General features: G+C 34.9%; 2 protein-coding genes across 2 annotated transcripts; both read right to left on the reverse strand.

Annotated features, from left to right (window-relative positions):
- Window positions 1–1,029: 1,029 nt before the first annotated feature.
- asb11 (ankyrin repeat and SOCS box containing 11) lies at window positions 1,030–4,197 on the reverse strand. Its single transcript, XM_067410278.1, has 7 exons — window positions 4,101–4,197; window positions 2,943–3,022; window positions 2,623–2,730; window positions 2,367–2,517; window positions 2,148–2,282; window positions 1,246–1,431; window positions 1,030–1,166 (listed from the first exon to the last, which is right to left on the reverse strand). The coding sequence occupies exons 1-7, from the start codon at window positions 4,195–4,197 to the stop codon at window positions 1,042–1,044; spliced, it is 882 nt and encodes a 293-aa protein (XP_067266379.1). The 3' UTR covers window positions 1,030–1,041.
- Window positions 4,198–4,968: 771 nt separating this feature from the next.
- piga (phosphatidylinositol glycan anchor biosynthesis, class A) lies at window positions 4,969–11,790 on the reverse strand. The gene is made up of 7 exons (XM_067409807.1): window positions 11,591–11,790; window positions 10,935–11,254; window positions 9,318–9,750; window positions 8,859–8,991; window positions 8,631–8,763; window positions 6,607–6,813; window positions 4,969–6,089 (listed from the first exon to the last, which is right to left on the reverse strand). Exons 2-7 carry the CDS (start codon window positions 11,229–11,231, stop codon window positions 5,832–5,834), a joined length of 1,461 nt encoding a protein of 486 aa, XP_067265908.1. The 5' UTR covers window positions 11,232–11,254; window positions 11,591–11,790; the 3' UTR covers window positions 4,969–5,831.
- Window positions 11,791–14,118: the final 2,328 nt, after the last annotated feature.

Consider the following 14,118-nt stretch of genomic DNA (forward strand, 5'->3'; position numbering starts at 1 on the left):
GAGCGCGCGCGCGCACACACACACATACGCAGTCTTCTACGTGTCTGATTCATAGGAGTGCCATATACTCTCTCAATCTCTGAGGCCGAGACTAGAGAGGGAATATCCTCAGCATATTTGTCAGCATATGTTGAGTCAGTCAGACAGACAACTTAGATAGATAGATAGATAGATAGATAGATAGATAGATAGATAGATAGATAGATAGATAGATAGATAGATAGATAGATAGATAGATAGATAGATAGATAGATAGATAAATGTTCTTTTAATCTTGATATTAAATGATGATATTAAATTATTTTATTTTAATGTATAATATGTTTTGTTATTAGACTACTAACCTATTATCCAAATCTACTCTATAAAATTATGTGGGGGGAAAAAAAAATCCATTAACTCACTTATGTTACAAAGCTGCCATCTGCTGGATAGTTCAGGTAGTGCTTGTCTAAAAAGTTAATTAAAGATTAAAAAAAAAAAGAAAAGAAAAAAGAAATCTATATTTAATACTCACATTTGTTTTCAGTCTGTCTGAACTAGTAAACACAATGAGTGTTAATGTACTCGTGCAGTTTGTTTGTGTTTGTGTGTGTGTGTGTGTTTGTTTATATTACATTGTGGGGACCAAATGTCCCCACGAAGTAATATAAACCTGAGTTCACCTACATCGTGGGGACCAGCCACCAGTCCCCACAATGTAAATTAATTAATAAAAATACTAAATGATGTTTTTGTGAGAAAATAAAGGTGTGCACCGTTTCCTGTGATGGTTAGGTTTAGGGTTAGGGGTAGGGTAGGGGGATAGAAAGTACGGTTTGTACAGTATAAAATGCATTGCGGCCTATGGAAAGTCCCCACAATTCACAAAAACAAACATGTGTGTGTGTGTGTGTGTGTGTAGGTGTGTGTGGTCATTTCAACAAACAGCCAGTGAATGTATACAAATATTTATTACAAAAAATAAAAAAATGTGCACATAATGTTTTTTTTTTTTTTAAAAGAACAAGATTACTGAAAAGTGTTTGGAGAATATTTGTTTTAAAGATAGAGAAGATAATTATTCAGGGTGTGTGGTAAGCAAAGCATCTTGGTTTTGTTTAGTCCTTTCTGTCCCAGCGAACGTCGAATACACCATCTGCACAGTTGAGACAGAGAGCAAGGACCTGCAGAACCAATCACAAGCCAGAATCAGTATCACAGCTTACAGGGGCATATTGAATGTTTATTTGTGTTTATATTTACCTGCAGTCTGCAAGAGATGTTTGATACTCTGATCTGTAGTCAATTCCATTGGTTTCTTTCCTTCAGAGTTCCTTGATGACCGATCAGCTCCATGCTCTAACAGTAGCTCCACCTCCTTTGCCCCGCCCACTCTGGCTGCAGCATGTAAAGGTGTGTCAAGACCCCGCCCACATTGCGCATCAGCACCTGGAGAGAGACAAGGAGCAATTTTCTTTACTGTAATGCAAGAAATTATTAGCAGTGTTGTTATTGTTGACTAAAACTAAAATTACTGAAAATCGTTTGGTAATTAAAATAAAGCTGAAATGATAATATACATTTATTAATCATATAATATATTTAGTTAGAAATAAATGAGACATTAAAAAATTTTAAGTTAAAACTAAACATTTTAACTACTAAAATTACTAAAACTAATATATATATATATATATATATATATATATATATATATATATATTATATATATATATATATATATATATATATATAAATTAAAAAGACATACTAAAACCTAAACTAAAAGTGAACACTGAAGATATAAATTACAAGTAATAAGTATTTATACATTTTTTAAAATTTAATCAATTTTATTACAAAATATTACTATAATAGTAAATAAACCAAAATAACACTGCTAATTAGTGAAAAAAAAAATATTTAAATGTATTTAAATTGTATTTAAACTGTTTTAAGTATTAATATATGCATGATTTAGCTATTAGATTTTAAATGTTTTCTAATCGATTATTTTGAAGATTAAAAAAAGAGAGAGAAAACATGATCCAGATAGGATATTTTTGTAACTACAGTAATGTAAATGTGAGAATCACCTTTGAGATAATACAAAATGAAACAAAAATTAATTTATTAACTCATGAAGGGTGTTGTGTGATTCTGACCTGAGATCAGCAGGCTCTGTACACAGTCTGTGCTTTTGGATTCACATGCACAGTAAAGCGGTGTTCCTATGCTGGGCACCTCCATGTCCACATTCACACCATGAGACAGCAGCAGTTCAACGCAAGCTGTGTGACCTAAAACATGTACACATAGACATCCAGTTTACTGAAATCCCAAAGTTTACAATGCACTGTAAATTCACAAGAATCATCACATACCTCTCTTTGCTGCTTCATGAAGAGGTGAGCTCAGCAGATGAGCCGGGTGGTGGGCAGAGCTGTACATCAGAATGAGGCTGACGAGGGCGGGGTTTCCACTACAGCATGCACTGAAGAGAGGAGTGGCTCCATCAAAGGAGACTGCATTCGCCTGAACGCATACATATTGTAGCCATTAATGCATGTTTATGCAGAGAAAATGAGCAAAATAAAGGCATATAAATACTGTAAAAAAAGAAAAAAGTTATATACATACATCAGCGCCATGTTCCAGAAGAAGTTTAGCACAGGTAAAATGGCCTCCAACACATGCTTCATGCAGCGGTGTGATTCCATCTAATGTAGCCATGCCCACATTGTATCCCTATAAACATGGACAATTCATTTCCTTCATTCATAATAAGAAGCATAGTTTTTCATTACACCTCAATATGTAAGAAAGCACCAAATGGACTTATTAATGTTTTCTAGTGCAGTGACATTTCTACTTATTTCAGTTTGGATTAAGTGTCCAAATACTTGTGAACTTCAATTATTTAGCTATCTGGTTTGAGTTAGTGTTCCTCCCATTTGTACCTGTGAAAGGAGTCTTCGCAGTGGTAGCAATCTTCCTTGCAAAGCAGCATCGTGTAGAGGTGTTCTGTCATCCCAGGAACCTAATAAAGAAGAAACACAGACATTACATAGATATTTAAATGAGGATGTGCCATATAAACTTTTATTGTTTAGATATATGTTGGGGTAACGCAGTACAAGAAACACTACTAAATCTTAAAGTTATGTAATCAGATTACTTTTTTTCAAGTAACAAGTAACATTACTTTTAAAATTACAACAAAATATTTCAAATAAATAACACAAGTGACTTTGTTTTCCTATTTTTTGACTGATAATTCTAAATTTGAGCATGCATTTGCTCATCTCACTTGCACGAAAACAGATTAATTATTCCTCAAAATGAATAAAAACAGTGAAATGCAAACTCAGAATTGTTTTTTAGAGACAGGAAAATGAAAACGACCCAGGGCCAGATTCAAAATTTGAAAGCCAGTGTCTTATAGGTGTTTTGAGGGTGTGCACAGCTCACTGAGCCACAACGCTGACCTCAAAGAGAGGTCAAAATAACAAATATCTAGCCAGGGACAATTTCATCCTCCAAGTATAGCCAAGTAAACCCACACACAATCCCTTCTTTTTAAATAAGTTTTATCGCTTAAAAGCTCTTTAAACAAACTATTCAAAACCAGTCTGGCTGTAAAGTCAGATAGGCTTATCTAGACCACCATTCCAAGCCAAAGTCAATTTCCTTTTTCTATTTTCATATAATTGTCTAATAGAATAATCTGGTACTCTGGCTTGATGCTATGTTACTAATATCATGGTACATGTTTCATGGTGACAAATTAGTTGATATCAAAAGTTACACTCTCAAATGCTGTCACTGGGGTGGTACCTTTTAGAAAAGGTACCTTATTTACCCCTTTGTACCTTAAAGGTACATATAAGTACTTAAAACATGTGGATCAATGCCTTAATAGTGCATATTAGTAACTTTTGAAACGTTACTGCCCTAGTGTTAGATTTTGTATCTTTTTTTCTGAGTGTAGGTAATAAAACTGTAAAACAATTTGTGAAAACAAGAGAGAGCTTGATCCTTGTTGTAAATGTGTGGTTGACTAATGAAAATGCTCAAGAAGAGTGAGAGAATAACAGAGGTAGAGGAGGAAAACTCACCTGCCATTAGGGTATTACACACTTGCCCTCCATACATGTGAAACCTGTGATCCCATGGCTTACTCCAGATGCTCACTTCAGCATGAATCACAGCCATCGCTAAACTTCACAAGAAGACAGACCTCGCAGGAAGAACAAATGAGATATGTGGACAGAGAACCTCCTCAGAGGAGTTTATATGGCCTTCAAAGAAACAAGAACCCCCCTTGGCAAGAATGCACCTCCCACCGTTATCAGTGTTTTGTGCTTACACCCCCACCTCCCCAAACTCTAGAGGTGAGCATCCCCCACATAAACAAATCAGTCGAAGGAGCAGAAGAGCTAAAACATAGATTCAAAAACATGCATACAGCAAGCACCAGTTTCATAGAACAAATGAAAGTCAGTACGCAAAGATAAGTCCCTATGAAAAGTAACTTAGCAAAACTTTAAACTACAACCTCAAAATAGATATGATTTTGTATATACAGAAAGTGAAATAGCTAAAGCTTGAAAAAAGATAACGGACCATGAACCAAAGCCAATGTAACTGCAAATGTAATTGTTTATAAAGTATCTGGTTCTCCAATAAAACATGATTTGCATCAACTGTTATGCAGGAACAGGATCGTTCTTGCTGGATAGGGCAGCTATTGGACGTACATGTGTGTGAAAGGAGTCAGAAAGGGCGATAAGTGTTTGTTAACGACTCCCGGTTTTAGCCTTGAATGGTGGAGGGTGTGTTTTATCAGCCCTGTTTGGGTGTTAGCATAAGATTCCTGATCCAGAGAGACCCTGACGGTTATCTACAACAAAAACAACTTTAGCATAACGTGCCTCATTTATACTCAACAGTCGCATATTTAATGTAAAATTTCACAAATTGACTTCATATATTCTTTAGTTTGAATTTTAAATCAAACTCGTGATATTTCAAATTACATTTTTTCAATAAAACAAAAAAAGAATGTATACTTGTTGTATGTTAATAAAGTTTATTTTAGATTGTGTCAACAAAAAGTTAACACCACTTTCAGGTAGTACGAACATTTGTGCATTATAACCTATGGTCATCAAACTCACAGAGAAGGTCAATATAAAATAGGTGTAACATGAGATAGCAAGTATGAAAAGTGAAGTACAGTGCCCTAAAACGAGTGTGCTTCACATGAAGCCAAAAGAAAATAGTGTGTTCGGGTTTAAATAAATATGTTCGTGTCACTATCCATTATTAGCCAATAAAAAGCAGCAAAAGAAATCAAAAAGTACAGTCAGATCAAAGAATTTAGCAGATATGGTGCATTTGACTTTTCATAGCTCCGCTAAAGCTCAAAAACTGTGTTTGGCATTAAACATTTCAGTTCAGTTCATATATGTCAATTTAAAATCACATCTAAAATATACAGATATGCTTTGAGATGAAAAATATAAAGGTGATACAGGAAAAGATGGCCATGTTTGTAATTTATTTATCTCAAACCTAGATGTTTAAAGGTGTTTGTGCAACTTATACTATCTTCTAATGGGAGTTCAGTTAAAGGCAGCTTTTTATTGTGCAAAAGCAGGCGCTGGACTCTGGGAGTGGCTGAGGATAACACTTAAAAGCTTTCTCTACACCTGAGGTCACTGTTTTATACGGGAATGTAAACATGAACAGTTAGTACATGTTTTGATGTACCATAGTATGTCGATACTATCATTTTAGTTCAGTTCATTACCTAACATCCTTGTACGGTCAAGTTAGATCATTAGTCAGGAAACAGCCGGGCTTGGTGTTTTACTTTTCTTCTTACTAAAGTGCTGCCCCAAGCGGCTGTTGGGGCCTGATGCATCTATAGCAACATCAATCAGATGATCTGGGCGGAGCCACTGCAGGAAAAGCAGGAAGAGGAAGTTAATAACAGCAATGAAGGAGAAAATGGAGCCTGCCACGGTACCACAGTGAGAGCTCAGTCTATGCAGTCTTGCAGACAATGGCAAAACGGACTCCCTGCACACCCGATTATACACCTGAAACAAACACAGAACGAGTGGGCAAATTATACAATGATGGTGATAACATTTCAAAATAAAATACATTACAATTCTGAAGATTTTATTTTTTTTTTTTATTAATTTATTTAGCAAGGAAGCATTACACTGATTAAAAAAAGAGAAAAAAAACATTTATAATGTTACATAAGATTTCTATTTTAAATAAATGCTGTTAAAAATTTAAAAAAGGCATCAAAAATATTACAATGATTTGTGAAGGATCGTGTGACATTATAAGACTGGAGTATAAATATATTCAGATTTACCACCATAGGAATAAATTACATTTTGAAATACACTAAAATAGAAATTTTTCATTTGAATCATTTTTCACAATATTACTGTTTTACTGTATTTTTGATTAAATAAATGCAGCATTGGTGAGCATAAGAGACTTTAAACCATTAAAAAAACCTTACTGACTCCAAACTTTCGAACAGTTGTGTACATTTAACAAATAATTATTTAATACAAGCATGTTCTTAAAACTCACCTTTTCTGTGCGCTCGGCAACGTTTCTCCAAGTATACAGTGTTCGAACCTTGCGGTGGATGGTGGCAGGAGACGCCACATTTCCTGTGCGTATTCTTGCAATTACAGCTTCTAAGCCATCGCAAAGTGACTGAACTGATGGTTCACACAGAGTCACCAACTCATCAGGCAAGACTTCAGGTATACCTCCCACACGAGTGCTCACCACCTACACACACACAGTGTATCATTTAGACATACCCATAAATCAGGGCAAAACAATAAGAATGGCAGGAGTTTCTTTTCTTTTTGTAAAGGGAAAAAAAAATTTAAAAAATATATTTAATGAAAATATTATTCCAAACCTCTAAGACCTTTGTTCATCTTTGGAACACAAATAATAATTCACAAATCCTAAGGTTTCTTAAATCACACATAGGCAGCAATGTCATTGCACTTTTTCAGGCCCAGAAAGGTAGCAAAGACATCGTTAAAATAGTCCACGTGACTAAAGTGGTTCAATTTCTATATTATGAAGCGACGAGAATACTTTTTGTGCGCAAAAAAAAAAAAAAAAAAAGACTTTATTCAACAATTTTTTCTCTTCCATGTCATTCTCCTATACTGTTTACATTGTAAACACAGTGCAGGCTTCCGGGTTTCTACGTCACCGGCTCATTATTAGTTTACTACGTCAACAGCGTAGGAGAATGACAGCGAAGAGAAGAAATTGTTGAACAAAGTCATTATTTTTGTTTGTTTTTTGTGCACAAAAAGTGTTCTCATAGCTTCATAACTTTAAAGGTCCCGTTTTTCGTTTTTTTTGAAGCTTTGATTGTGTTTATAGTGTGCAATATAACATGTGTTCATGTTTCGCGTGTAAAATAAAAACAGTATTTTTCACATAATTTACTTATCTGTATACTGCTGTTTCCACTGTCATAAAAACGGGCTGATGACTTCCTTGTTCTATGAAGTCCCTCCTTCAGAAATACGTAACGAATTCTGATTGTGCCAGCGGTTCCTGTGTTGTGATTCGACAGCAGCTTTTTAGCACTCCTTGCCCGGAAAGGTAACGCGTGGTGTTGTGCCGAATGAACACAAAAGACAATAATTCCCGAGAGACTGAACTCTTTAATCTCCACAAGCAGCGACAGAAAATGTACAACGTTAGCACTCACTCAGAAGAGTACCTCATACGGAAAACAGCCATATACATAAACATAGTCCCCTCTTGTGGCCATTATGTGCACTGCAGTCCAACATTAACTATTGCAGTAAGGATACCACAATTATAATTTTCGGGAACGAGTTAAACATAAATTGTAACCATTGATCTATAAGTACAGCGTCCCTGGGAAGGCCAAACAAAGGTGATTGGACTGCGGGATGAAAATAACAGCGTTTCGACAACATGGCGACAAACACACTCTACAAACGCAACTCTTGCTCTTCTCCGTGGGAGCACAACAAGACCACGCCCCCTTTTTTGTGTATTCTTGTGGGCGGAGGTTAGTCAAAAAACTGTTTTAGTGACGTCATTAAAGAAGGAAGTAGAGGGATGTAGTCCAAACTGGCCGCTCGATGTAGGCGACTTCTGTTAAATAAAATATCTCGCTTGGCATTGAACTTTGAGCTTTAAAATTTTACAGATTTCATTTATACTCTAACAACAACATTACACACTAACTAAAGTTTGAAACATGGGATCACGAAGAATGGGACCTTTAAGGTTAAACCACTGTAGTCACATGAACTATTTTAACAAAGTCTTTACTACCTTTCTGGGTCTTTAAAGTGGTCATTGTGGTGCAGTCTATCAGAGACCAGACAGCTCACAGATTTCATCAAAAATATCTTAATTTGTGCTCCGAACATGAACGATGGTCTTACGGGTGTGGAACGACATGAAGGTGAAGAATTAATGAAAGAAATTTCATTTTTGGTTGAACTAACCCTTTAAAGTCAACATGAATTGTCATTTTGCAACCCATTTTACTTGCATAATGTGACTTCACTCATACATATTCATAGAAAAAAACATACATGCAGCCCACAGCTGGCTCCCTCCACAATAGCCATACAGAAGGCCTCAGTGAGAGAAGTGTTGAGAAAGATATGACCCTGAACAAGAACATCCCTCACATCCTTATGATCCAGAGCTCCCAGCAGACGAATCCTATATATACACACATCAAAAATAAAGGCAAATAAAAAGAAATTATACACAACTCACATCTAGAAATCAATTCTCGGGCCCACTAGCTTTCTTACCTGTCATGAAGCTGATATTTCTCTCGAACCTCTTCCAAAACAATTCTTTTGGGTCCCTCTCCACCAATCAGAAAACAGAGATCTGGATGCTTTCCACACAGTTCAGGAATGATTCCACTTAGTAAATCAATCCCTGCAAAACAACAGATTCTGTTATGCGCAAATTTTTAAATTCTGATTTGAAATTCATTCATTTTTAGGGGACATAAAGTAAAAACTGTCCAGATAACACACGCTTTACATAAGCTTTTATATTTTATTATGAATGAAAAAATGTGAAATTATTATTATAAAAACCCATTATGATTAAAAAAAAATTCACATTTAGTTATATATAGAATCATTCAATTTACAAGTTTTATGAAAATCCTGAAAAGTCTGTTAAAACGTGTCACACAACTTTAATATATCATTTCATTATTTTGCAATACAAATAACAAAACACCATGTTCTCCTGACCTTTCCTGTAAACCAGTCGACTGATGACCACAATGGTGATCTTGCTGTTGTCACGACGACAGGGGTCAGGGGTGAAGTCAGTGGGGTCAACAGCATTAGGGATGACTGAGACGATCTCAGGGTCCAGGGCGGCTCGCAGTACAGTGTTCTCTTTACTAGTGTATGACACGCACACAATGTGATTCGTGTCACACAAAGAGACAGTCAGCAGCTTATTTGTCAGTACGGAGCTCAGGTCCGCAAATCCAAAGAGAGAGTGGTCTGTGAATACAGTGTTGAGCCCCATAGTTTTGGCATGAAACAGAGCATCATGGGCCATCGCGGAGAAGGAGCTGTGGGCGTGCACGATTGTGATGCGCTCACGCACAAACACGCATCGGAGTAGCGGCAAACTGTGAAAGCAGGTGGTGGCCGTGGACTGATTATACATGACCTGAAAGGAAGGGATGTGAGTGAGAAGTTGATGTACAACACTGGTCAAAAGTTTAGAATAATTCATTTTTTATGTTTTTGAAAGAAGTTTCCTATGATCACCAAGGCTGCATTTATTTGATTTAAAAAAAAAAACATAACAGTAATACTGTGAAATTTAAAATGATTTAAAATGTTTTCTATTTTAACTGTCACGTGATCCTTCAGAAATCATTCTAATATGCTAATTTGGTGTTCAATTATTATTGGTGCTCAATTATTAATGATGGTTCTTATTATTATCAATGTTAAAAACAGTTATTGCTGGCTAATATTTTTGTAGAAACTTTGATTTTTTTTTCAGGATTCTTAATGGAAGGTTCAATGAACAGCATTTATTTGAAATATAAATCTTTTCTAACATTATAAATGCCTTTACTAGGGCTGCAACGATTAATCGCGATTAATCGTTTGCAAAATAAAAGTCTGTGTTTACGTAATATATATGTGTGTGTTCTGTGTACAATAATTATGTATATATAAATACTCACATTCATGTATATATTTAAGAAAAAAATTATATTTCTATATAAAATATTTGTTTATATGTAATATAAAATATATATAAATATATATTTATAATACATGCATATATTTCTAAACTTTATACCTGTATGTGTGTGTATTTATATATACATAAATATTATACACAGAACACACACATATATTACGTAAACACAGACTTTTATTTTGCAAACGATTAATCGTGATTAATGGTTGCAGACCTAGCCTTTCCTGTCACTTTTGATCAATTCAATGTGTCCTTGCTGAATAAAAGTATTAATTTATTTCCTTTTTTTGTACTTACATCAAACTTTTGAATTGTAGTTTATCACAAAAATATTAAGCAGCACAATTGTTTTCAAAATTAAAAATAATAAATGTTTCTTGAGCACCAAAACAGCATATTAGAATGATTTGTGAAGGATCCATCATAGGAATAAATTATATTTTAATGTAATTAAAAAAGAAAAGTTATTTAAAATATTTACTGTATTTCTGATCAAATAAATAGAGCCTTGGTGAGTATTAGAGACTTATATACTTATAAAAAACTTTTTAAAAAGTCTGAATTATTCCAAACTTTTGGCCGCCAGTGTCTGATATGATCCTTTTTAAATGAATGTAACATATTGTAAAACAAACCTGCAGTGGTAGGTAATACACCTTCAGACCATTGGTCAGGTAACGAATCCCACGGCGGTCTCCATACGCATGCGTTGCTATCACAACCTTGTGGCCCTTCTCTATGAGGCACTGTGAGAGCTGGTAGATGTGACTCTCCACACCACCCATGTTTGGGTAGAAGAAGTCTGACACCATACATATCCTGTGCTTCACACCCTGCTCATGGTCAGGGTGCCGGAGTGTGCTAGTGGAGTGTGTGTCCAGGGATGGAGGTGTTTTAGGTGCATGAGTCTGACCTCTCCTCCTGTTTCCCATGGTGTTGTGAAATCCTCAGTGCTCTGCCATACAAAAGAAGAGATGTAACTCTGCACAAGACACCCTTCTGATCTCAGTCACACAAGCTATAGATTATTATTATATAAATTATTACTATAGCTATAGGCTAGATAGATTGGCTGAACGTCACAACACTTTAAGACTTGCACCCATTTGATTTAATAGAAGAAAATTTAATAGACAGACAGACAGCCAAAGATAGATAGATGCATTAAAGAGTCTCGAGGAACGGGAATTTAACACACTTTATGTACATTAACATAACGTCACATTTACATAAATGTTAATTAATTATATTTAATTAAATAAATTAATTAAAGAGATACTGAAACACTCACCCAGTCAATCACTGGCTGATAAAAATGAAACTAAATCATGAACAAAGAATGATTTAGGATGTGTGCTCGATCTAGTTACGTCTTTAGCACGTTTTAAATCCATCGTTAATTCATAGAAACTAAAAGGTTTCAACGGCGTTTCTCTGGAATGAAATACAAGTAAAACAGTAGACCGTCTATTTCCGTGATGTTTGGATTCTTTTTTCTTCCTCTTCTTCTTCTTTTGATTTTATTGGCGGATGGCAAACCAACTTAAGGTGCATTTACTGCCACCTACTGGACTGCAGTGTGGGCAGCAACTTGACAAAAAGGAAGGACTAAAAAAAAAAACAAAAAAACATTTACTAAATATTCATATCAAATTCTTTCACTTAACCCAGTATTTTTCAAATAATGCATTAAAAGACTGAATATTTTCACACAGACATTGTTTTCCCTAGAAGATTTTCTAATGTCTTCCAACTTGTATTTCTAATTCCCTTCTTTCTTCTTCATATCTTTTACAATCCATTAAAATTTGTTTTACTGTCTCTTGTGTGTTGCAGTGATTGCAAAGACCAGTGGGGTGTTTTCCTATTCTATGTAATGTAAAATTTAAACCAGCATGACCTTTTCTAAGATGCGTAACTATCTTTTCTTCCTTTGGATTCCAGCTCTGCCTATAATACTTATGCCTACTTGTTTTTGTATATTATACAGATGTCCAGTATCAGCTATGTCCTAATATTCTTGCCATATTTTGTTTACATGTCCCTTGATAATGGTTTTAATTTCTGCTCTACATAATGGTATTTGTACATCAACTATTTCATGTTTTATTGATCCTTTTGCCAGAGTATCTACAATCTCATTTCCTTCCACCCCTGCAGGAACCCAAAGGAAGAATAGCCTAGCCCTCTATCATACAGTATTAATAGCAAGTGGTATATCTGATATATGATATCTTGTCTGCATGATGTTTTCCCAGATTGAATAGGGCAGATAAGCTGTCAGAAGTTATAGCTACATTTTGCATCTGATTATTTCATCTTTTTGTCTTCGTGGTGTAAAATAAATTAATGCGACGTAGGTGCTGCCCTCTAGAGGAACAATTTCTTATAGCAACATCTAAACATTAACAAGTAGGGTGAATTCAGGGCCATTTTTTGTTGAACATGTAATTTAGATAGCCTACCTAGATGTCTTTTCTTTATTTTTTCTGTTAAATTTAAGGTCAAGCTTTAATATCTTTATTTTGATTCAATAAGTTCATAATGTGTTATTTGCATAGGCTATACCAATAAACATTTTGAGATCATGCACTTTCTGAATGTTAAAATTTTACCTCAATCTGCAATTTTTAAACACCTTATAAGAAAACAAAGTAAGAGAACGAACTAAAAAAAAAAGATTCTTGGCATTTTATTCCTTGTTAAGGTTGGTAAAACAAAACATGGACTGCACAATAATATTTGTTTACATTTGTGAGCAACCCTAATAGTGTCCCTTTAATTAAAGACAGTGTAAACCCATTGAGCGCAGTACAATCACACAAATTACTTGAATTCACTCTGCAATTTGATAAACTCGCATCAGATCAGTGGCTTCATAGAAGCATAGCAAAATACCCTGTAGGCCTGTTAATTTCTGAAATTATAGGTGACATTGTTTTTTAAAAGTAATGTAATGAATATGGTTTATAAATATGAATGTAAATTAATATAATAAAATTACTTTGTTTATTAATAAACTAGATCTGTTATCTACACTTATGATACATTACAAAGCAATAAGGAAAATGTTTTTAAAAATTAGTTTTAAAACCTAGCCTGGCCTACAAGGAAGAAAGAAAAAAGGCAAGCTTATATTAGCATACTGTTTACTGTTGACTCACATTTTACTGTGACTTGCAAAAATTTGTTCTTGCAAAATAAGAACACCTGATGTTTTCAAATTCTAGAAAAACTCCCCTGCACCAAAAAGCACCATTCAATGAACTGACCAAATGATGACAATCTACATTATTCACCCTGCAGACACTTTTAACCAAAGCCACTTACAAATGAGGAACACAGCAAGGGAAGTGAAAAGGTACGGAGCCCCTGCACCGCGCTGTACTGGATAACATAAACAAGCCGCGTCAGTTACGTCATCATGGCTTGCGCTCCTCTTGACACTGCAAAAATTTTGTCAGACAAGAATAAGTTTTTGGCTAAAACATTTTATTTTGATCTGGAAGTTTGAGGTTTGTACATGTTGGTGCATAGTTTAGTGTTTATAGTTTTAAGAAAATGTTGAATCGTTTCATTTCAACTAGATTAAAAGTTTGAAAGACAAATATGCTGGCTTGTCATAAAGCCATCTTAAGTCTTGTTTGAAAAACACAAATAGTTTGATCAGTTAGACCAGAATATAGATGTTCTGGGTGATTGCTAAAGTGTTGCTAGGTGGTTGCTAGGAGATTCTGCGTGGTTGCTAGGCTCTTGCTGCAGTTGCTGGGGTGTTGCTAGAGTGGTTGCTATGGTTGATAGGGTGTTCTGGGTGAACAC

This window comes from Chanodichthys erythropterus, chromosome 14, assembly GCF_024489055.1.
Source record: "Chanodichthys erythropterus isolate Z2021 chromosome 14, ASM2448905v1, whole genome shotgun sequence".
Classification (NCBI taxonomy): domain Eukaryota; kingdom Metazoa; phylum Chordata; class Actinopteri; order Cypriniformes; family Xenocyprididae; genus Chanodichthys; species Chanodichthys erythropterus.